Raw genomic sequence first — 23,012 nt, 5'->3', positions numbered from 1 at the left:
AAGCAGAATTTTAATCACAATTTATAATTTGTGGTTCCCAAATTCTTTAAATTATTTTCTAAGTTTTATGCTCTCTTAAGACTGTGAAACAAGAGTAGTGATCTGTGCTAAGTTAATTATTTATAGCAATTTTTAATAAAAACATTCATCTTTGTGGAAATTAAAAAAATAATTTGGTGACTGGAATGTCTTTAAAATTTTAATACTGAGCTGGCAAGCCTAGTTAGTTATAGAAAAGTGTCCCAGAGCCCTGTCCTTGTGCAAAATCCATTGAACCATCATAAACATGGTGATAGCTTTGCAAACTAAATACCTAATGCTCAGATGGAAGCCTACAAGTTCCTGAAACAGGTGAAAGGATTACCCCAATGCCCACAGGGGTCTGGAAGAGCAGTAAATGAGAGAGTCAGACAGGGTATAAGTGCACACGCACTTGTAGGAAAGAGAGCATTCCCTGGTTTAAAGGGGGCACTTACTACTCACGCTTAACTGAACGCTGCCGTGAGGAAATATGAGACCTGGCATTGCCAGAAGAGCTGCAAGTAAGATTTTCTCTTTCTTTCTTTGTTGTTGTTGTTTTGTGAAATTAGAGTATTTTTAAATAGCAGCCTGTCGTCAGAAAGCATTGTGTGGACAAACACCACACATCTGCAGAGGTAGACGTTAGTTTGTGAACTCTGAAAGAGAGGCTGTTGACCTCTTCCTGTAACTCATCCTGATTTATTAAGTAACAGCAGGGTAATGACCAGTTTACAAACTCCAGTTGGTTGTTCTCTAATACTAGAAATTTCCCTGGATTTTTAGCCCAGGTTCATAACCTTGTAGTGCCTCCATTTCTCTTCATGCTCAAATGCTCCTCATTGAATCCTCCCTACTTTCTCAAACTCCTCTGGCTCTTGCCAGTTTCTCTAGGGACCAAAAATACTTGCATTTGAATTATCAAATACATCCTGACCCCATTTGAAACTGTGATAGGATCACTGTAGCTGTTTCCCTAATCAAACCATTACTCAAGGTGGCCACTTTTCTTGAGCCTATGGTAGAGGTTCAGGGTCTTTTGGTGCTAATGAAAACAGAAAGGAAATTAATAGTAGAATTGAAAACAATCAATAAGATCTTAAAATGAGAAGGGAGTGAAGAGTATCTCCTTATGAAAAGATGGTCCAAAAGGCTGGAATGTAAGCCTGTGTGCCTAGGGAAATTTCAGTGTTTCCACTAATATTTGTCCTGGCCAAATTGAATTTCCTATTATCCCAAACTAGTATAAGCAAAAAAAAAAAAAAAAAAAGAATTAGATTACACTGGATCAATACCAAAATTTTCCCTGCAGGCACTACACCCTAACACTTTTCTGAAAGATAAACACCTCTGGTTATCTCCCGGGTATGGGACAGTGAAAAGAGCTCAGATGACTAGTCAGGAAATTTGAGTCTAGTCCAGAATTTCTCAGAGTGTGTGTCATTATATCAGTATATAAAAATTATCTGCAGTAATTGCTGGAAACACAGTTTTCTGGGTTTGACTGAAAGGGAATGACCTGGAGATCACGAGAAATGAGCACTAGGAAAAAATATTTTAATAGATACTTTAGGTGACTCTTATAAATAAGAAGCATCAAGGGCTACTAGTTTGAGGGACAAAGTGTGTGTCCCTGGGCTTTTCTCCTCTGATAATGAGCATAAATAATACCAGCCTGCCCAATCCCCTGGGTGATGGCAAGAATTAAACGAGATATTTGATCAGTGGAAGTGCTTTGAAAAATTTAGTGTTCAGCAAAAGCAATGGATGAAGGATTGAAGAACTGGCAAGAGATACAATGATAAGAAAGACGTTTACAAGGTACGGGGCTGTAAGAGCGGCCAGAGGGCTTGCGGGGAAAGCTCCTCCCTACTCATCAGAGCATGGAGTACGTCTCCCGTCTGTCCACCAGCCTCCCTCCCCGTCTCATTCTGCATCTTTCTCCATCCCAACCCTGTCAGAGAAGCGCTCTCTTTCTCCCAGTCTCTGCCACTTTCTCAGTCTCTTTTATTCTCATTCTTACTCTCAGTCTTTTTCTGATAGCAATGAATTACCTTCTTTCTCTCTCTCAATCCTGTTTTCTACCCCTCCTGCTACCAAATCTCTACAAGTTAGATACAAATAATGCCACATAGAAAAATAGAAAAAAATGTCTTTTGTTGTGCACTCAGAAATGTCACTCATGGCAGAGAATTGGCTTTTCACATGCAAAGTAGATGCTTTCTAACAGCCCTATCTGAAAATTCCCAAAGGAGGTAAACATGAGGGAGATAGAATTAAACATCTTGCTCCAGAATGAACATATCGAGGAATAACAGAATGAAAATGAAGCAAGATAACTGGAGGCCAAATGTACAGAAAGTGCTTGTTACAGTAAGATCATACGATTGTAGATCTGAAAGAAAACTTCAACATCATTTTGTCAAACCACATCACTTCACAGATCGGGAAATTAGAGCCTTGAGAGGTAAAAAATATATCGCTTGGCTCAATCACATAGCAAGCTTGTGGTCGTTGGTGACTAAAAACCAAGGGCTCTTGGCTCAGAGGACAGTGAATCCCCCACCATTGCACAGAGCTGGCGTGTGACACCAGCCAGAGCTCAATGAGAAAAAAATATAAGAATATCATTATATTCCAAATATATAGAGAGAGCTAAGGTAGATTTTCTTTTATGTAACATGCTGGTAAATAGTATATGCACTGTAGGAGTTTTGTGTCTATTAGACAAAGTAAAATGATGTTAGTCCCATGTCAACTCTTCACAGGGTATTTTGACTAGCTATTAATCAGTGAAAATTTTAACACCTGGGAATAACTGAATTCTTGGATGCCTTTACTTCTGAACAGGATTAGTTAGAATAAAGTCAACATTCTGAACTAAGACTTCAGAGATAGGTAAAATCTGTAATCGATGTGTCTTGAATTTCCATAATTTTACATTTTATTCTAGTTGGGGTGAGGATTAGTCAGATCTAAATGATTCAGGATTACCTGATGAATGGTGCATGGAATAATAGGATACCAGTATTTTCTTGTGAGTAAGACACAGCAATGATTCAACACTTGCGTTCAGATAATCACTCCATTCTTTTGTGATCTGGGCAATTGATATAAACCAAAGACAGGCACAATAGTAAGACAGTGGTCAACTTCATAAAGCAAATCAAATAAGTTCAGACCACCAAGAGAGTATCCCAAAATGACACTCACAACTTCTCTATGACCCAGGTCAAGGATAAAAATTACTATTGTCCTCAAGTCACTGAAAACAAAGCTAAGAATGCCTTGGGTATTTCCAACTCTGTTGACTTTTGAAGAAATACAGTTCTCCAAATTAAAGCCAAGAGTTAGTTAGTAAGACATCACTGAGGGGAAATCCATCAATTATACATTGTCCTTACTTCCAAGAGATTTATATTCAGTCAGGTTGTAATCGACCCTAATAACAGGTTTTTAAATTGTTGGCAGCATTGTCATATTTCTTTCTTCCACTTTACAAATCTATAGAGTTTTAAACTTTAATTGTCATAAAACTTGCACTCAACAAATGAGGCTGTCAGAAAATGAAAAAGGAAGAAAAGAAAAAAAAAGTTTATTTATTCATATAGTTCAATTATCCTAATCCCACTAATGCAATTACCATGAAAAATCTTTAAATTAGTTAATTCTGTGCATCTAAAAAGGTGATTCTCTACTTTTTAAAATGGGATTTGCAGGGAAAGAGGTAAGTGGGGGATGTTTCATTGTTGGACAGAGGAGTTGTCACAATAGCCTTGAGTTGACAGATTCAGGAGTGGCCTGTTCCCTAGGGACAGTGTGCAAGAGTTCAGCGTTTAGGTCCTCACACTTGCTGAATGCTCTAGGAGAATGATTTCACAATTCCTACCACAAAAAATTATTTCTTTTCCTACTTCAGTTAAAAATAAGTTCAATGTGTGATACAAATAATTTTCTGTGTTTCGTGTGTGTGATTTTTGTAACTCTAGCATAATTTCAACACTTGGTGACTTGAATGTGTAGCAGCCATAAAAAATATGTAAAGGTGTATGACTAAGAGAGCAATGATGGACTGGTTAAAAGTTAAAAGTCCAGCCAGTAAGGAAGAACCTTCAAATTTAAGAAATGCATTCCTCTTCATCAGTTGATTCTGCAAGTTAAATGCTAGCTTATACAAACTAATAACCACATTTTAATAATGATTTATAGTTTCTAAAATAGATTTCCTGATTATCGTGTATCGCCAATACTGTGTCAGCAATGATCATTTTTCCCATTTTTAGATAAAGAAACTGAGTGTAACAAGCATTTAGTGTCTTGGCCAACTTCAACATACTAGATCCAAAGTTGGTTCTCATGTTAAGACCAAGGTTCCTTCTACTAACATAGTCCATCTCTCAGATTAAGCAATGCTCAATCCTTTAAGATAGGAAATAATATTCAAAGATGTTGATGATTCTCAGACCAAAAAAATTAGAGTTCTCATTAAACACAAATACAATTTTGCTTATTGATTTGAGTGATTAGTTTATACAGTGCATTAAATAACATATACATCAGTCTGTGTATGCCAAATTATGCCTGTATAAATTGTGGCTGAGAACATAACTAGGCAAACATATTTCTAGTATCCTATATCAATTCTATTGTGAAAATTTTTCATGTGCTGGTTTTTCTCTTTGTGAGAATCAACATAATTATTTAAATATTTGCTGATTTTAGATTGGAATCAATTTGGTGATAAAATCGCTTACCTAAGGAATGGGATGTAATAAACTGTGGGACTCTGAGTTCCAAAACTCAGTGAAACTTACAGAGTTGCCATACGCTGGACACTATTCTAGGTATTTATGTATATTACCTTACATGATCCTCCCAATGTCCCTGTGAGATAAGATGATACTCATTTCTACTTTACAGCTGAGAAAGCTGAAGGTTAAGTAATTTGCTCAAGTTCACACAGATAGTAAGTGGCAGAGCTGGAATTTGAACCCAGACAGTCTGGCTCCAGAAGAATTATAAATGTGACACTAAGTAATTAATTCACTAATAGTTATTTCCTCTTTGCTTCTTGCTGTTTCCTCTAAATCCCATATTAGTTGCATTTACATTTATTTTAGAGCCAAGCACATTTTTTTCCCTAACAACATAATAATGGGTAAGTAGGGAAATGCCTAAAATTCTTTTCAACCCTTCCTTTAATAATTAATTGAATCCAGGATATTAAGAGGCTAATGATCACTGAGTAGAAATTCATTCATGGCACTGTGGTCTTAGTTTGCAGTTTAAAGGTGCTGAAGGTGCCAGGAGAGGCAGCAGTGCTTCTAAATTAGTCAAGTGGGCAGTCTCTACTCTTACTCTTTTCCACCAGGAAGACTCAACTTACTGCAGTTTCACTACATTGGAAAGTGGCAAGCTATAAGGGAAGATTTTGAAGAACAATATTCTCTAGTTTGATATTAAGCCATATCACTCTAGGATAACTTTATACCATCTCCAAATCTCAGTGTCCTAATTAGTAGAATGGGAATGACAGAGTTGGCCTTGAAACATTTTGATAGAAGTAACGTTGAAGTGCCAGGCACGACAAATGGTGGATGTCAGCAGACGCTGTGACAATACTTATCTGGGAGATGTAGACCAGACCCAACTGTGATCTCCATTCTCTGGTTTTTGACACAGCTAGTTTAGGTTTAGGCCAGAAAATGAGTGATTAACAGAATAAAAAACAGTTTACATGTCAGATGAGCAGTACGCTCAGAATAAAATCAACAATATTGACATTTTTGACTACTAACCTCACAATATAATTCATTACTGACTCCATACAAACAGACTAATGATGGCCTTAGAACAGGACCTGTGTGGAATATTATTGAACTTATTCAACAAAAGCTTTCAAGATTTTTTTTTTTTTTTTAGGTGAAGGGGAAGAAAGGTAGTGAATATCAGAGTGTCAGAGAAACTCTGGTAGAACATATATACATTATCACCCTAACCAAAATGTTCCCATCAAGAAAAATAATAAATCCTGGATGTTTCAAAACAGCAGAGCCTGAGACAAAGGTTTGTATGCGGACAGTCTGTAAAGGAAAGTGATCTAAGGAAAAGGAGTAGAGGACTAAAATAGTGGAACTAGAACAGCAATAGAAGAGGAAAGCATTTATTCACCGGCCCCATTCTTCTTTTGGGCAAAGGCTGTCTCCTAGAGTGCTAAGGCAGCTGCACTTCTAGCTCAGACACATACCAGTGCCAGGCAGGGTTCTGCAGGTGAAACATGCCTTAGTATCAGAACAACAGCAGACAGGAAAGCAAGAGATACACGTTCTCATGAGACAAGATACTGTCAGGTGACACCTGACAGGTTGCCATAGCAATGGTTGGACCAAACATGTCCAGAGAGGATGTAGGAAAAGGCACAACAGGTGTCTAATACTCATATGGTGGCTACTTCTATTCAGAGATTAGTTATGATTATCTTTACCGTTACAGCATTCTGCAAGACACAAAACCTCTATTCAAGTTTAGAGCATTATTATTTTTATAGTTGCTGAAATTTGGGAATCATATAGTGTATAATTAAAGACAAAAATATCTTGGATGAACAACAAAGCTGGGACACAATTTGACCCATTCTTCCAAATCCAGACTTTGGTCGGAGGAAGTGACATAGTAATGACTTTCACAAGCAGAAAAGTACTGCATCTGAGCACATTTCCAATCACAGAATCCAAGTTTCCTGTTTTAGGAGGTTTTAGATTCTTACATTCCAGCCAGTGGTATCCTGACACTATACCACTGGCAGTTTTGCCCATGTTTTTAATTGACACCACTGTTTCCCATGCTACTGATGATTTTGTGTGCAACAGGACAAAAAGGATCTTATTTGCTAACTAAAAGAGCTTCTTTTAACACCAAAAAGACATTATTATCTTAACCTAATAAAGCTATAATGACCCACAGGAATTCAGTAACAGGAAAGGAGACACTTACTACACAGGAATTGAATGGAATGTCGCTTAGAGTAAATTCCTGCTTTGACATTCAATGTTCAGAAAGAAGCATCTCAAATTTCTCAAAGGTAAAGAGGAAATTGGAAAGGGTGACTAAGAAAAAAAAGAGTATAAACAACATGAGTTAGATAATTACTCACAAGTTAAAATATTTATCTGAAGCTTGAAATATAATTTCCTCAAAAATAAGGAAAAGATGGGCAATTATTCAGTAAGTTAGAAGCTTTTTGAAACCTTCAAATATTCTTTTTTTCCTCAGTATTTGAATAATTACAATCAGCAAGATAAAACTGCCAGACAACTTGCTGGTGACAACTGTTATGAATCTCTTGAAAATAAGAATATTAGAATGATCACTTATACTTTTAGGTAGAGATCATTGAAGGAAAAAAAGAAAAGAGTAGTGAAAAAAGCATACTAAACAAATGGCTTGGAGACTGAATACTCTTCCATAGAATTTGCTTCCATATTGGTTCACTCTTCCTATATAATACATCACCCATTTCATATAAGACCAGTTGATAGTGATTAAGCTAAGCAGAAGTAATAAGTAAGATAACACATGAATTAATGATGTACAATATTTAATTTTCTTCCAAATTTTCTTTGGTGAACTTTGCTTTTTTTTTTAAAAAAAGCCAGTTTGTATTTTTGAGAAGTTGGTTAGGAATAAGGTTTCTCCTTGAATATTTATAACCATAAGAAGATATTACATAAAGTATTTGATACCCAAAAGGAGAAGTAGAGTCAATCATATTTAGATATCCTTCCTCCTAGTGATTATAGTCAGAGCAGTTCATTCTTCCAGGTTTGCTGTAAATTACTGTCACCTGGCACTAGGTTATCCACCTATCCCTGTCGTCTTCTCTTCTGCTGGAGTTTGGGAATTGATTTACTTTGATAAGAGCCCCCTTTTTTTATATTTGTTGCTCACTTTCATAGCCAGGAACCAAAATAATCCACCTGTTTGCACATTATGTTCTGTGATTCATGCTTGTCCATAAGCTTTTTACAAGGACAAGGTAGTAAACTGGTAAGTGATGACTATAGGAAAAAATTAAAAAATGAAAAAACATTAAGACAACTACTGTATCATTCATTTTTGCATTCATTCAGATAATTGTATCCTTATTATGTGTTTAGAACTGTTAATGGACAAACTATAATGAATATGACCCTGACTTTCAAGGTACTTACAGTCTGGTAAAGGAGATCAGATATGCACACAGATAACTATGATAAGGTTGGAAAGTAAGTGCCATGAGAGAGTTATAAAGATGGGCATCCAGAAGAGAAATAAACTGTTTCTCTATGTTATTAAATCTCCCAGCGGGCAGGATGAGACTAAAATACTCTTGGGAGACAAGCATAAAGACCATTCAACCCCTCACCATCATCTGCAGCTCCAGGGGCATTCCAACCACCCAGCAGACAATTTTAATTTACCACTGGACATCTCTATTGAGTATCTTATTAGGATTTCACGCTCATTATGTTCAAAATCAAATTCATCATTTTCTCCCTAAACCATCTCCTCTTATCTTTTCCAATTTCTCCTCCCAGTCCATTTCCCTATTTCTGTTATTCTTATGCTCAAACACACTTAGAGACTCTAAACTAATTAGCTATATGAGTCAATATGTCTCATTCCAGGATTCAACATATCTGAGGGCTGTATTTCCCAACACTCTGGTCACTCTGTCCAATCTGTGACCTCCCTACATCTTTATACTAGAACATACTGACTGATGTTTTAATGTTCCTACTCAAGAAATTTCATCCATCTAGAATCTCCTGTTTTTTAAGTTTCAAAGTTTATTATAATTTCCACTTTCATATGAAGGCTTTTCTGATGTCCCTATACTCAAAACTAAGCTAGTTGTGAATTCTCCATAGCAGTCTTTATTTACCACTTAAGGCTTACAATAGAATCAAATTTGTAATGATTTGGCTTATCCTCCTGTCACCCCCTCTTCTAGGGCAAAAGCTGAGTCACTGATGTCTATAAACCTACAGTGTTTAGCATAATGTCTGTCTTATAACTGTGTTTAATCCATTTTTTACCCCATGAAATTGAATGTTCAATCACTAACAAATGAATTTCTACAAGCAATTAAATTCTTCTTCAGAGACCAATAAAGTGATGTTTGTTCCAGCTTGCAAATGCCTAAAACATTTTAATCCTTCCTAAATTAATGTAAAGTTCAAAAAAGCAAATGGCACTTGAAAAGTAAATTGCTTCCAGAGCCTCCTTTTTCTTGGAATCCTTCTTCATTTAATTTTACTCAGTCCTGACAGTGAAAAGCTCATCGATCTAGACTTAAAAGCCAAAGGAGCTTAAAAGCCACTGTAGGGGTCTGTTCAGTTTTCAGTACAATTTAGAAAATCTTGGGAAAGAATGACAGTTCCTTTTCAGGAACCTTCCATACATATTTCAATAGAACAGCTTTCCAAATTGGAGACTGTAAAATATTATACCACCAACCAAGTAATAGAAAGTCACTCACTGTCATGTAGAAAGATTTCCTTGATTTTCACAAAAAGCACAAAAGACTAGATTGTATTTATTTAAATCTGAGACTGACAAAAAAGTCAGAAAGAAAAAAAAAGTAGTCAATTTCTTTAAAAGATTATTATTTAGGAATAAATTACTATGCAAAAAAGCATGGATCTTCTTGACAACTTGTGAATTTAAGGCAGATGAACTGTCTCCCTCTGTACCCCTATAATCAACTCTGCTGATGAAATATGTTAAGCATTCTAAGCTTGGGGAACATATATAGCTTTGAAATCAATGTGTTTCCGGTACAGGGGGTTAGGAAAAGAACTTAATAAATCAGCTTAGGAAATGTTTCATTTCCTGTGCCGTATCTGGGGAGGAAAACATAAAACAGGCAGAGCCAGGGGCAACAAAATCAAACACACGGATGGGAAAATCTCTTACAGGTCCTTCTAGGCACCCCTTAGATGGTCAATTTATGCTCCTGAGCTAGAGCTTCTTTTTCTAGGATAAATAAGGTAGATTTTACAGACACTTGCCTTAAATTAACAAAGCCTTGTTGGCAGAGGGTAAAGGCGATAGTCATTATGTAACAGTTGTCTCTGCTCACATGAGAAATTATCTTACTTGGGTGAATAGTTCATTAGAAAGAAGACACCAGTAACAGAGAGACTGGGCTCATTACCAGTGATCTAAAGGACATTGGTATTTTCCCAAAACAACCGTAAGAGAAAAATCTACCAGGTCCTTTCTGGGTTATCCTTTACATTTTCATCTTCCTTATGGCCAGATTTTGCAGGCTGCTTCTATTGATTCTATCCCACTTTGCTTTCAGAAGGACATGTCATCCATTCAGAGTTTAACACTGCCCGGGAAAGTAGTGTACTTAATGATGCTTGCAGACCTGGGATGGGGAGCCACTGAACCCAGACGTTCAGAATTCATATGGACCTGACACACGTTTATGAACAGTGTTTCTCACAGCATCGGGAGCCTATCAATCTCTCCCATGCATACTGTAGAGTTACTTACAAGCTAGTGCATTGATTTCTGTGTCACTTCATAAATATTATTTATTTTAAAAAATCGTAACTTAGTAACTCATCTAAATTTCCTGGGCTTGATACCCACTGCAACTTAATGCTGGCAACTCCCAGATGGATGGTAAGCAAATGTGTGTGATTTTGAAGTGTTTGGGAATCTGTCCTAAATTTATGTACACATTTTGAGAAATTAATGATAAATATTTTTCAAGGGTTGTGCTTATTTTTTCCTACGTAATCACTGTAAATTGAATTTTGTATGCAGTAAACTTTTGTAAAGAACACATGCAAAATAAAATTAGAACTGAGTTTTTTCCCCAGGGCTCCTCACAGGCAGAATCAATGTGTCCCAACTGTGTTCTTTTATGATAGTGTGTACTTTGGTTTTCACACTTATTAAATTGGTCTTATATTAGAATTACACAGTTATTTCTCCCAATAGTACATTTATCACTGTGGGCAAGGACAATGTCTTATTCTTTTTTTTTATTCCTTGTACATGGAGGGAGCATAATAAATATTGATTAAATTTAATTGCTCACAGTAAACCCCTCTCGAAGGGTTAAAAGTCATATGTAATCATTTCTTGCTACTGGTCATTAATATAGTCAGGGCTTAGGTAGGTGCGTGTATATCCTTTACCTAAGTTTCAGAACCTGCCGTCAACGGGTAGGGTTTTTATGTCTATAAATTCACTGAAATGTTATGCAAAATGTTGTACATATATGTGTAGGTATGTGCTCATTTCTAAGCAAGCATCTATAAACCTTAATCAAATGACTTTCCTCTTTTCTCACTCTGCTCCTTCAAGATATTAAGATTCACTTCCCTAGGCAGCCTTCTCCAACTTCTCAGTTTATTAGAGCCAAAAGATAATTGGGACAAATACAGGCCAGCATTTGAAATGCAGTATTTCTGATTACAGCCTTTCACCCATACGTGACGATCTTGTTACTTCTAGACTTATGTCTGAAAAGAGCACATTTTTGAGAAATAGTATGTTTTCAGCCAGCATTTTCTCCCTAGATTTTTATTCTCCAAGAAGGCTAGTGTATAATCCCAGTGCCTTTCTGATGCCATGGAACACACTTCACGGCCACTGCAACACCAAACATTTTCCTTCAGTGAAACAAGCATCCTCTCTGTGGAGCCTTCTCCACGACTCCCACTCATCATCCACACACTCGACTCAGCAAATGAGCTGCTGCATCTACGTTCCCGGGGAAGTTCCCTGGAGGTAAACTGAGGCTCAGAGCTCCCCTACTAGTATCCACACCAACAGAGCAATAAGAGAAAACAGTACCTGTTTTGTCCTCACTGTTACAAAGACTGGACAGAAGAAGACAAAGGATGGTCACTTGAAGCCGTTTCATGGTGCCTGTGGATGGTCACCGTGGCTCCTCTCTCCCGAGTCAGGCAGGGACAACTCCCTCCTGGCCTGGCAGGTCCTTCTTAGCAAATGGAAAAGGTGTGCTGCATGTGAACAGCCACTGCCCATTCCTACTTATTGCAGGGGCTCTGATAAAGAACGGGAGGAAATGCACACATTCCCTTTGGGAGTTCAGCAGAGAGGAGATTTATTGTTTCAGTCCCTTACAGGAACTTTTTTTTTTTTTTCTCTCTTCCTTTGGCAGCCACTTGTGTTTTTGTTACTACATTATTTTGTTCTTCTTCAACAAAAAGGTCAGGACGGGTTTTGAACAGAAAGAGATCTTTCTTGGGAACGGGTCATACAGGCTTTCTAACTTTTGTTTTGAAAGTGTGTTTTTGAGTGATTATCAAGGGGCCTCATTAAACAGCGACTGGGTTTGGATAAAGAGGCTTTAGCTGCCTGAGGGTTAAATTTTAGAGCAGAATCCACAAGGAATCCACTTTTCTTCTCTCTTTCCAACTTGAAAGCCCAGATTGGGAAAGACTACCTTTCTGGAGAAAAGTGCAAAAAACACAGATTACACTCTGACTTGGGTAAGTGAGAGACTTCTGACAGGTGGTCAGGGGGATTTTTCAGGCTATTTCTGATAGAATTGAGCAGTGATGTGTGAATGTCCACTGGTCGTTCCTGGTCTTATTGTTGGAACTTGATGAAGAAAAAGGAAAAATTACTTATAAAACCCCGTGGATACTCTTCTCTAGGAAATGTGATTTGAACAGCACTGGGGTAACCAGTGAGGTCAGGAGAGATGGAGTCTTCAGACCAGAATGCCAATCAGGCAAGATACTGTGTGTATCAGAGGCCTCTTTGATGTCAGAAACAATTGATTAGAACATGATGATGATGCCGCCATAGTCTCAGCTAAAATCTCTGTGTATGCCGAGTAATTCTATACTTTTCCTCAGCCACAGGCTGCTCATCTAATCTCAGCCAATCAACCTGTCATGCATCTTTAGGCATGAAACCTCCAGGACAAATGGGTGTCGATGGATCAGTATAGATTCATCTGCTCCACCAAGAAAATTATTCCAAAATTATACCTTTACCTATTCATAAGGAGGACGCACATTTCACTGCTGCACGGTGCTGGGAAGGACCCATTATAAGGGTGGTTAGACCAAGTCAACTGATCAAAACACTAGCTTCTTTCATCCTAAGTTATACCAAGTTTCAGAAGAGCCTCCAAGTTTCTATTGTGTGTATACAACTTAATTTTACCCTTGTTTCTAATTAATTTTCTAAAACAGACAGCCTTTGGAGTTGTTACTTTATTTGGCATATCCTGGAGAGTATAAAGATAGCAATGTATGTGAATAGATGTCACATGTACTTTCCAGAAATAAATTGGGGTGTGGCCATGAACTCACAGTGGAACACTCGCATGGCCACACTTCCTGCTCCTTGTTCTGCTTTAACTCTGGAGTTTTCAACACATATGGTTACCACTGATGTTGGTCACAATCACTGCTGAAGGGATTCCATAGCATTTTGACTTCTTTGATTTTCATGGCTGACTGCTAAACATTTATGAGAAAAACTAGATTCCTATTCCAAGAAGGCTTGATGGTAGAATATGATGTCTATTTAAAGGATAAGACTTGTAGATGAAAAAATAAAAAACAAAATCTAAGAAATGCATTTTTAAATGGCTAGGCAAAAAAAAACAAAGGGAAAAATAGAAGTAATACGATGGATCAGCTTTGTCTTAATAGATCAGGTTTTTTTTAATTGACATATATTCAGTTACAATCTATTGATTTCTGATGTACAGCATAATGTCCAGTCATAGAGATATATACATATATTCATTTTCATATTCTTTTTCATTAAATGTTATTGCAAGATATTGAATATAGTTCCCTGTGCTATACAGAAGAAATTTGTTTTTTATCTAAGAAGGTATTTTTAAGGTAAAAATAATTCATTGAAACAGAGGTGATTACCAGAAGAGACAGACAGATCAATGACATAAAACGGAAAGTACGGACAGAAATATATACAGCTGTCTACATATTTACATAGATGTATTTCCAGATATGTTTGTGTATTAGACGTGTGTGTGTAGAGAGATTAGATATAGGTGAATTTAACATATAGCAAATATGATGAGTAGGATACGTTCTTTAATAAATGAGTTTTGACAAGTTATTAATAATCTTTTAAGAATTAAAGTTAGGTATCTATTTTACTTCAAATACCAAAATAAATTTCTTACATGTTAAAAGAGAACGTGGGTGACTATCTGCATATAACTGGGGTGGAGAGTACACTTTATGCATGACAGCAAAAGCACAGTACATAAAAGAAAGACTTGATCTGTTTTCTTACATAAAAATTAAAAGATTTTTGACTCAACACACCATACAATGAAAAGGCAAGTTGAAAAACAATACATAATAAAGATTTGATATCCTTAATATGTAATGACCTCTTGACCAACAATAAAACAATGACTCTGCAACTGAATAATGGACAAAATAAGTCATCAAAGAAGAGACAGAAGGCCAATAAAATGGAAGAGTATATTTATCTCAGAAGAAATCAAAGAAATGGATATTCAATAATTGAGATAACAGTTTTTGTCTTTCAAATATAATTAGGTATATTTTCTGACAATACCCAATTTTGATGAATGTTCAAAGAAAGTTACTGTCTTATTCTTGGTGTATGTATAACCTTTCTGAGGTGTGACTTGGCTGTATACATCAAAGTTATTGATACATCAAAGCAATGTATGTCTAAGTTAAAGAACCATACTCTGAACTTGCAATAATATGTTTAGGAACTTATTCTGAAAATGAAGGTGCTCGTTAAAGTTTATGTTATTACACACATTTGTCAACAACATTAATTATTGGGGAATAAGATGCAATATTCTGCCACAAAATAGTATTAGAGAAATTTTTATAGATGTGGAAATATATTCATGATATTTCTTTGCATGTACATATGTATTTAAATGCACATATGCATATATATATATATATATATATATATGTTTGAATATATACATACATATAAAATAGAAAATGTTAACAATGCTTATCTCCAGGTAGTGAATTATAGATGGTGTGTATCTTATATTTGTTTATTTTTCTTACAAAGATTTCAGAGTAAAACATTATTTCTGTCTTTAAAAAAACAAAGCTTTTGTTTAATCTGATACTTTTTGTTTAATTTAATATTTTGAGTGGTAATATTTATACAAACATTTTGTATTCTAACCTCCTTGAGTATTTTAATTATTGAGAAGTGTGTGATTTAAGAGCACTTTAATAAAAGAAAATACGTGAAGAGACCTACACCACCTTAACCTGAGAGATGAAAAGATGTTTTTCCTTGTGTTTTTTCACAATCCATCTTCTGTATCCTTGTTGAATCTGAAAGGTAAGCTGTTGTGAGGTCATACCAGAGCAATCTCAGGATTCTATCCAAGTACATCTCAAAGTTGGCCACTGACATCTGTGATACTGAAGAAATTGTACAATGGAGACTCCAACACTGATGAGGCTAGTTTAACTTGTGTGGTGCTGAGATTGATTCAGGGGGCACCATTAGTAAGCACCCAAATTAAACTTCCTTTCCATATTTGCCTTCTTTCTCTCTGCCAGCTTGTCACAGAAAAAAAAAATCATCTGAAATGGTAGAAATGCCAAAAGATGATCTCATGAACTGGCAACAAGCATGAGCTCTGTGTTCAAATCCTGGTTCCTTCCCTTAGTCCTGAGTTTCTTGGCCTCTTTATGCCTTGGTTTCCCCATGAAAAAATGGAGATAATTACCATGGCAACTTCAAATGTTTTTAGAGGATTAAGTGAGAGTCCAGAAAGCATATATTAAAGCAAGCAATTAAGCCTTAAACTTCTAGTTTGGGCTAAAATAAATTGTCTTAGTTCAGCGGTATGTTTTCAGGTTGTTAGGATTTTAAATAAACCATATTTTTCCAGAGTGACTAACCAATTTCTTAAGAAGTATTCAGATGATGAGAGTCCCAAAATATCATTGCAAAACAGCTTAAACAGACTCCCAACTCTTATTTTCAGGAATTTATTCCATGCTTCACTTTAAGGTACTTTAAATATCAGGTACCTTCTTCACTGAAGATAGAATCTAACAGATTATTTTTGTTACTTGCCTCTCTGAAATGGAGGCTGGGATATCCTGAAGGTGTTCGGAACAGAGCTGAAGACAAACAGGCTTATGGTACTAGAGATATAAAGTCCCACTCTTGTAAAGCCAAAATGGATATGAGCATCAATAGTGGGTAGGCCCAGCCATTTGGCCAAACTTATGCTAGTAAAATATCTTCTTCATTTACTGTATTTCTACTAATCAACTCCCAGGGGCCTAGGGCCAGTGCTATTTCATTATTGTTCAAATGAAAAGGCATGGCAAGCTGATTTCTGAAGCTTCCAAAGAGCTTATCTTTTACGTTCTGCAGTGGTCCATTACAATTTTACACATCAACACATATAGACAATTCTCTCATCTCACACTAACTCCCTAACTTGAAAGGGATCAATCTCTTAAGTCTCAATATATAAGGGCATAAATATGAGGGAATCATAAAAACACAGTAGCTTATAGAGAAGATATGCAAAAAGTTACTTTAGAAAAAATTCTTAAGTAACCTTATCATTTGTTAGGAATCCCTTTGGCAAATAATGAGTCAGTTTTCATGTCAAGAGCTGAAATGATTGGAGCTCATTACTCTCTAAGGCAGCTCTTCTGTTGGACCACTCCTCTTGCTACAAAGTTTAAACACCATTCTCCATCTTTATCTGCCTTAAAAAGTTCTGGAAATCACTGTCATCAATTAATTTTTTGTGTACAAAACTGAAGCTTAAGGGTTTTTTTTTTTCCATTAACCATGTAAATACATTAATAAGGAAATGAGATTTTTGCAAGAACTTTTGGGGAAGAAGATTGAGTATAATTCATTTAATTATATCTAGTGAAGCACAGGTATGATTACTTCCTTGGAATTCTGGAATATGTAAATGAATTCAGAAATAAGTAGGCAAATATAAAGTACTTCATTATTTACTCAACGTTCCATTTAGCTCAGCTGTTACCATATACCCCACGTCCAAGACTTCTGCACAGATGTCTTATTTTTGGTGTGCCATAAATAGTATCTTAGGGAAATATTCTTTTCTTATGTCAAATGACACCTAATAAAATTGGGCAAGTGGTATATGCCAGTGATTTTTTACAGATATGTTCGTGCAAAAATGTGACATAAGTGAATGACATCTAAGTGCTTCTGCTGTTTATATATGCTCCATCCAGTCTTACTAATTTCAGATTTTACTCCTTTTTTTCCTACCCATTTTCGTTCTTATTTTCAGTTTCCCAAATTGCTTTATGCATTGTTCACCTCTGTGGCCATTTCGTAATACTCAAAGGAATCTTTCATAGCACCAGATCTGAAACAATTTAAAAACATGATGAGGTGATTTATTTACTTCTCTCTTCCAAGCTTCCAGACAAATGGAAGTTGAAGTTAATTCTCTAGAAACTGGGTTGTTTTTTCTCTCTTTTTTCCAAATAAAGAAAGCCAACTGCAGGCACAGCCTTCTGGTATTCATAGAAACATATAAACGTAAAGTTAGAAATGAGTGTCTGCACTGGCTCATTCCTCTTAATAAACCACTCTTTACACATAACTCAGGCAAAGAGTTAGTTACCTTACTAATGGCTCCTGGGCTGTATCCCAGGGATTCAAGAAACTGCTGCTTGCTCTTTGTCTGCATCAAGTCCCATCTTCTTTGGTCTTTCCTTTCTAGGATCTAGTCCAGGCCCTTCATTATGGCCTCTACCTACTGGTGTTTTAGTTTGGTTTCCCCTTGGATGTCATATCTCAGATCAACATTCTACTAACCTGTGGAAAGATTTCCCAGATCATGATGTTCTATACCTTCCACTTTGACTCTTGTCAAAACTGGCTGAAATCGGTAGCCGAGAATTTTAGTGCTTAATGAATGTTCAGCTCCCTGTATAATGTCCAGCTCCTTGTGGCTAGTTCTGGCCAGAGGCTTTAAGCAGAAGTAACATGAGTTACTTCCAGGACAATGCATAAAAGAGCAGGTATGAGTCCTCTGTTTTCTATTTCCCTTCCATGGCAACCTTTGAGACCATGTGTCCCTGATGGTGCAGTCTAGACCCCTGAGTGACTGTGTGGAGAAGAGCCTCCACTTCCATCACCATAGATCTGTTCTGAATTTGCATGAGCAGCACATAAATATTTATTGTACTAAGCCACTGAGATTTCCTGTTTATTTTGCTATTGAAGCCTATTCTGAAAAATAGAAGATGCTACTTATTACCTTCTCTCAAAAATCTTGATTTGATAGAAGTAAGACCAAATTGGTCACACTTTTCAGACATCATTAGCCTCCCACACCAGATATAGACTTCTCAGTGGCAAAGCATTCATCTTTTATCCCCATAGTTTCACACAGTGCCTGATGCAAAATAATTAAATTTTTGTATCTACTAGATTGATTTCTCAGCTCTGATTCTAACCTTTTAGGAAGGTCTTATACTGAGCTTTATTTTCTCCTCCACATTAATCTGCTCTGTTTTTCCTTCAGCAGTAAAATGCAGTGGAAGCTTTCTTGATCCAATTAAAGGCTCACTGATGGACTCAGGTGAGTGGGGAGAGAGGAGATCCAGATAGGTTCTTAAGGATTATGTAGGGTTCCTCATTCTACTGAAAGGAGTTAGTATATCATGAGAACGTAGGCTTTGAGGGCAGACAGTCTTAGCTCTGTTATTTTCTCTGCATGAGTAAGGGAAGTTAATAAAGGCTGCTAATCCTTTTCTTGTCTTTAAAATGGAGAAAAAATAATTTTCTCAGGAGCTATCAAACTAATACATGAGATCTGTATATGTAAATTACCCAGAGCAGTTGATACTCCTCACATTCCAGTCCTGTTGCATGACACCAGGAGAGAAAGAACTTTTTCTCTGAGTCTTAGTTTACTCATCTACAGAATGACAAAGACAGCTCTTAGTTCTGACACTATGCAGTTGTTTCAAAAGTTTAGGACGATTTGAATGAAAGTATTTTAAAACCTATTCATTTCTATATAGAAGTAAGATTTTTTTTCAAAGTTTTCTGAAAATTAAAAATATGCTTCATAAAGTAATGTAAATAATTTTAGGAATAGGGTGTTAATAGTTAAGAACATGGCCATTATTAAATGACTCGCCTTGCCAGAATGCTAACAATTTTAGCAAAATGCTAATGATTTTGCACCAAGCTTCTCAAAATAAGTGATTTCCATTTTATCACATATAAAATTGTTTATAAATGTTTTCAACTTCATTAAACTAGCACTGGCTTAGTATTTTCCCATCCTGTATAATTAAAGACAAAAATATCTTGGATGAACAACAAAGCTGGGACACAATTCGACCCATTCTTCCAAATCCAGACTTTGGTCGGAGGAAGTGACATAGCAATGACTTTCACAAGCAGAAAAGTGCTGCATCTGAGCACATTTCCAATCACAGAATCCAAGTTTCCTGTCTTAGGAGGTTTTGGATTCTTATATCCTGGACAGTGATATCCTGACACTAAACCACTGGCAGTTTTGCTCATGGTTATCTATGAATCTTAATATCAGAATCACTCTATGGAATTTTTCAAAAGCATGTTATGTTTAGGCCTCACCCATAAAATTTCTATTCAGGAAGTCCAGGGTGGGGACCAGGCATACATATGAGAAAAAAATAAACATATATATATATATACGCTGGTGATTCTGATGGTCACCCTCAGTTAATAATTACTGATCTAGACTATTATAAAAAGATTTTTGAAAAAAATGTTTGCTTGCTATTCTTTAAAAGGAAGTAGCTATATTTCCTAGTCCACACTTTCAACATCCTTTCCGAAAGTCTTTGCTTTAAGAATCTGTAAGTGTTTCTAATTGATTTCTAGCAGGCCTTCTCAGTATCAGCAAAATAAAGATTTAAAAAACAGCAATAAAATCTCAGAAACTCACTTTTACAGAATTTTTACTGCTTTAAATTAAAATATAAATTCCATTTATATCATCAAACCCACAGCTAATTAAGCCTGGCTTGATCTTTTCAAGTGACAATGAGTCCAGCCTATTGAAAGATATAGTTAAATTTTTTATGATTTTGAGCCCTTAAATCCCAAACATTCCAAACTGCCTTGAATAATTGTTCATGAATCCCCTTTTAAATTTCATTATATTTGCATCCTGATTTATAGAACAAGAATAAAATACCTCCAGCTCTTGAAGTAATGATTATATTTTAAATGGTTTTAGATTTTTTTCCTTTCTGTTTGGCTGAGATATTTTTGTGAACACTCAAATTTGAGATATGGTCACCAGGGTGTGATTCCATTAAAATGTCATTCTGTCTAATCAGTTTACTAGTACCATATTTTGTTTTATGTTGTCCAAATAATCTTCTAACTATACCTTTGCCACCTAAGTAGAATTATCTTGGGAAACAAACAAACAAACAAAACCAAAAAAGATGTTAACCCATAAGGTAAGTGTCTCAGCTCCTTAGCAGTAATTACATCCTATTAAATTAGTAAGTTAACATTTGTGTTTCTATACAACCAGCTTACTGGAATATAACTAGCCTGGTTTAATTCTTCAGATATGACACATTTGAGCTTCTGGGTCTACAAAACTGAAGGCTAGACGCTGATCTGTTGCAGCCCAGCCATGTTGTGCCTCCACACAAGTTCAGCCTGGGCATCACTGGAAGAGCAGTGCCTATTCCTTCTGTCAATTTTTTTCATGATGAACATAGTGAAAAATGGAAGCACTCGCTGTACTGAGCATACTTTCCCTTTTCACATTCCAGGAGACAAAGATCTAGAAGATAAAATATGAGGCTTGGGACTAATGGTCCTTTAAGAGGCCATGTAGAACCTCTACCCTGCAGGAGGCCAAACTTCCTCTCCACCTACTGTCCTTCCCCCTGTCTTCATTCTGTGTGAAACACCATCAGTTGATGGATGGCACTTCTACCAGAGACACATCTGGGGGCAGATTTATCACAAAGCTAATGAAATTTATGCTTCAGAGACTTTCACTTGCATATACTACTTTCAAGGTCATCTGGGCAGGACCTAGCAATGTTTTCTAGGTGTGTTTTTGCTGTAAAATTTGTAAAAGGAAGATGCTTTCACTGAAACCAGTTAGGATTTTTGTCTCTCTTTCCCTTGTCTCCATTTCTTTCCTGCTGGGTAGCATTGGAATGGATATTATGAGCATATGAGTTACAGGAAATTGAGTTCAGAATTTATTTAGGATTTGGTGGTATGCATTTTCTGTGGTTTGCAGTCACTTCTATGTATTATTAAGTTACGACTGGCTACTCCAATGTACCACTGCCTTTCAAGGAATGTCTTTACTGGTCCCTGCACTGACTGGCCTTGTGCTGTGCATGAATCAGCAAGGCCCCTTGTCTGCTTGTGATATGAATGTGTTTGATAGCTCTTGGTAATGGAATTTTGTGAATTGTGGAAGCAAAACAACGTGTGAAATCTATGGAGTCAAATAGTAGTTTGTGAATAATTTCTAATTATGAGATGCATCAAGTTACATGCTGACCATGCGTTTCCTTTTGTTCTCTTCTCAGGAAAACAATCTGCCATATATTCACTTAAAACACAATGTAATTTATTTTATCTTTTGATAGGATTCATGAGAAACAGAATTTATCAGGTGGCTAGTATTTCTTGGGTTAATTTTACAAAGAGCAAGTATAAATGTGTATGCAGTCACGTGTTTGGGCGTCTCAGCTGTAAGTAACCTAAAACAAATTTTGTTCAGCCCAGCCAGAGAAAGACTGATTATCTTTCTCTTTTCCCTGTAAAAAAAATGGTTTTACAAAATTTTTGTCATTTGAAGGAGTAATCAAATACTATAAAGCCAAAATATGCAGAAAATAAGTATTACAGAAGCGTGTTTTTTTGACATTTGTGATATTTGTTGGCTTTTAAAACATGTAAACCGTTGTGCTTTCTCTCACTCTAAATGAATAATTACCTCCATACCTTAGATCTTTTATTTAATAATGACTATCACTTTTTATAAGTATCAGTCCCCACAAAATCTTTTTCTTGTCCTTCCTGGGGGAGCTAAATGGAGGATGTTAAAATGTCTAAAATATTTAACTAAAAGATAATGTGGTTCTGGGAGAATGTCTCTAAATCTGTGTAAGGCAGATGAAACTGTACCAGTTCTGTTTTTCAATTTCATATTCTCTCTCTCTCATACCCCCCCCCCCCCACACACACACAGAGGCTGTCTAGGCTTTTCATACCTTAAAGAACAGAATGGATGTTCTCTCCATTCAACATTGTAATTTGCATAGACAATCACTAAGCCTCAGTGGAAGAATTCTACTGTAACTTTGTTTTCTTGTTTCCACAAAAGGCCAAATAATACTTCCCCTCTATTGACTCCACATCTACGTGGAAAGTTCACCCTTCTCAAGCCTCTATGTCCCTAAACAATGTTTATCTGCTCTGGGTTTCTGAGTGTGATCTTTCAACTCCTCTTACATTTCTGAGCAGCTGTCCTTAATTATTTATGCTGTAGATGCTAACCAGGACCACAGCGCAAAATCACGCAGAAGAAAGGTTCTGTTCTCCCCAGGAAAACCACAAGGAAGATACTCCTTGATCAGATGAATAGATCTTATAACTGAATCTACAAAACTAATGACTAGATTTTTTTTTTCCCACAGTCTTTGAAATAAAGGAAAAGCATCCAGCTGGATGGGTTTATGCTAAAATAAGCTTGAGAAGTCCTCATTTAGTATAGTACTCACACTAGAGGCTCACAAGTTAACTAGGGCAGTGTCAGGCTCTGAACCAGTCTCCTGCTCTTGGTCCAATGCTTTTCTGGTTACACTCCAGAGTAACAAGTAAGACTAACAAGGGAAGTTATGCAACGAAAATATATAACAAGGAAACTGTATTCTAGTAATTTAGAATTC

At 36.3% G+C, this 23,012-nt stretch overlaps 1 protein-coding gene and 1 long non-coding RNA gene across 11 annotated transcripts in view; one reads left to right on the top strand and one right to left on the bottom strand.

Moving 5' to 3' along the window:
• The window catches only part of EMCN (endomucin), a 90,867-nt gene extending 78,733 nt beyond the window's left edge, over positions 1–12,134 (bottom strand). For 4 of the 10 annotated variants that reach the window (XM_045515734.2, XM_045515732.2, XM_045515731.2 and 1 more), the window contains exon 1: positions 11,878–12,133. In XM_045515734.2, the coding sequence (XP_045371690.2) occupies positions 11,878–11,947 (70 nt within the window). In that variant the 5' untranslated portion in view covers positions 11,948–12,133. Of the gene's footprint in view, positions 1–11,877 lie in introns of all 10 variants that reach the window. The other 6 variants (XM_045515736.2, XM_010953581.3, XM_010953583.3 and 3 more) reach the window with 4 other exon arrangements.
• LOC123616481 (uncharacterized) overlaps positions 1–22,746 on the top strand; it is a 126,094-nt gene extending 103,348 nt beyond the window's left edge. Inside the window, exons 2-3 of the long non-coding RNA XR_006724478.2 lie at positions 18,602–18,658; positions 20,868–22,746. This is a non-coding gene — a long non-coding RNA (uncharacterized LOC123616481). The remainder of the gene's footprint in view (positions 1–18,601; positions 18,659–20,867) is intronic.
• The last annotated feature ends 266 nt before the right edge of the window (positions 22,747–23,012 follow it).

Source organism: Camelus bactrianus, chromosome 2 (genome assembly GCF_048773025.1).
Source record: "Camelus bactrianus isolate YW-2024 breed Bactrian camel chromosome 2, ASM4877302v1, whole genome shotgun sequence".
NCBI lineage: Eukaryota > Metazoa > Chordata > Mammalia > Artiodactyla > Camelidae > Camelus > Camelus bactrianus.
The sequence above is the reverse complement of the archived record's forward strand: the minus strand, read 5'-3'. Positions and strand labels throughout refer to the sequence as shown.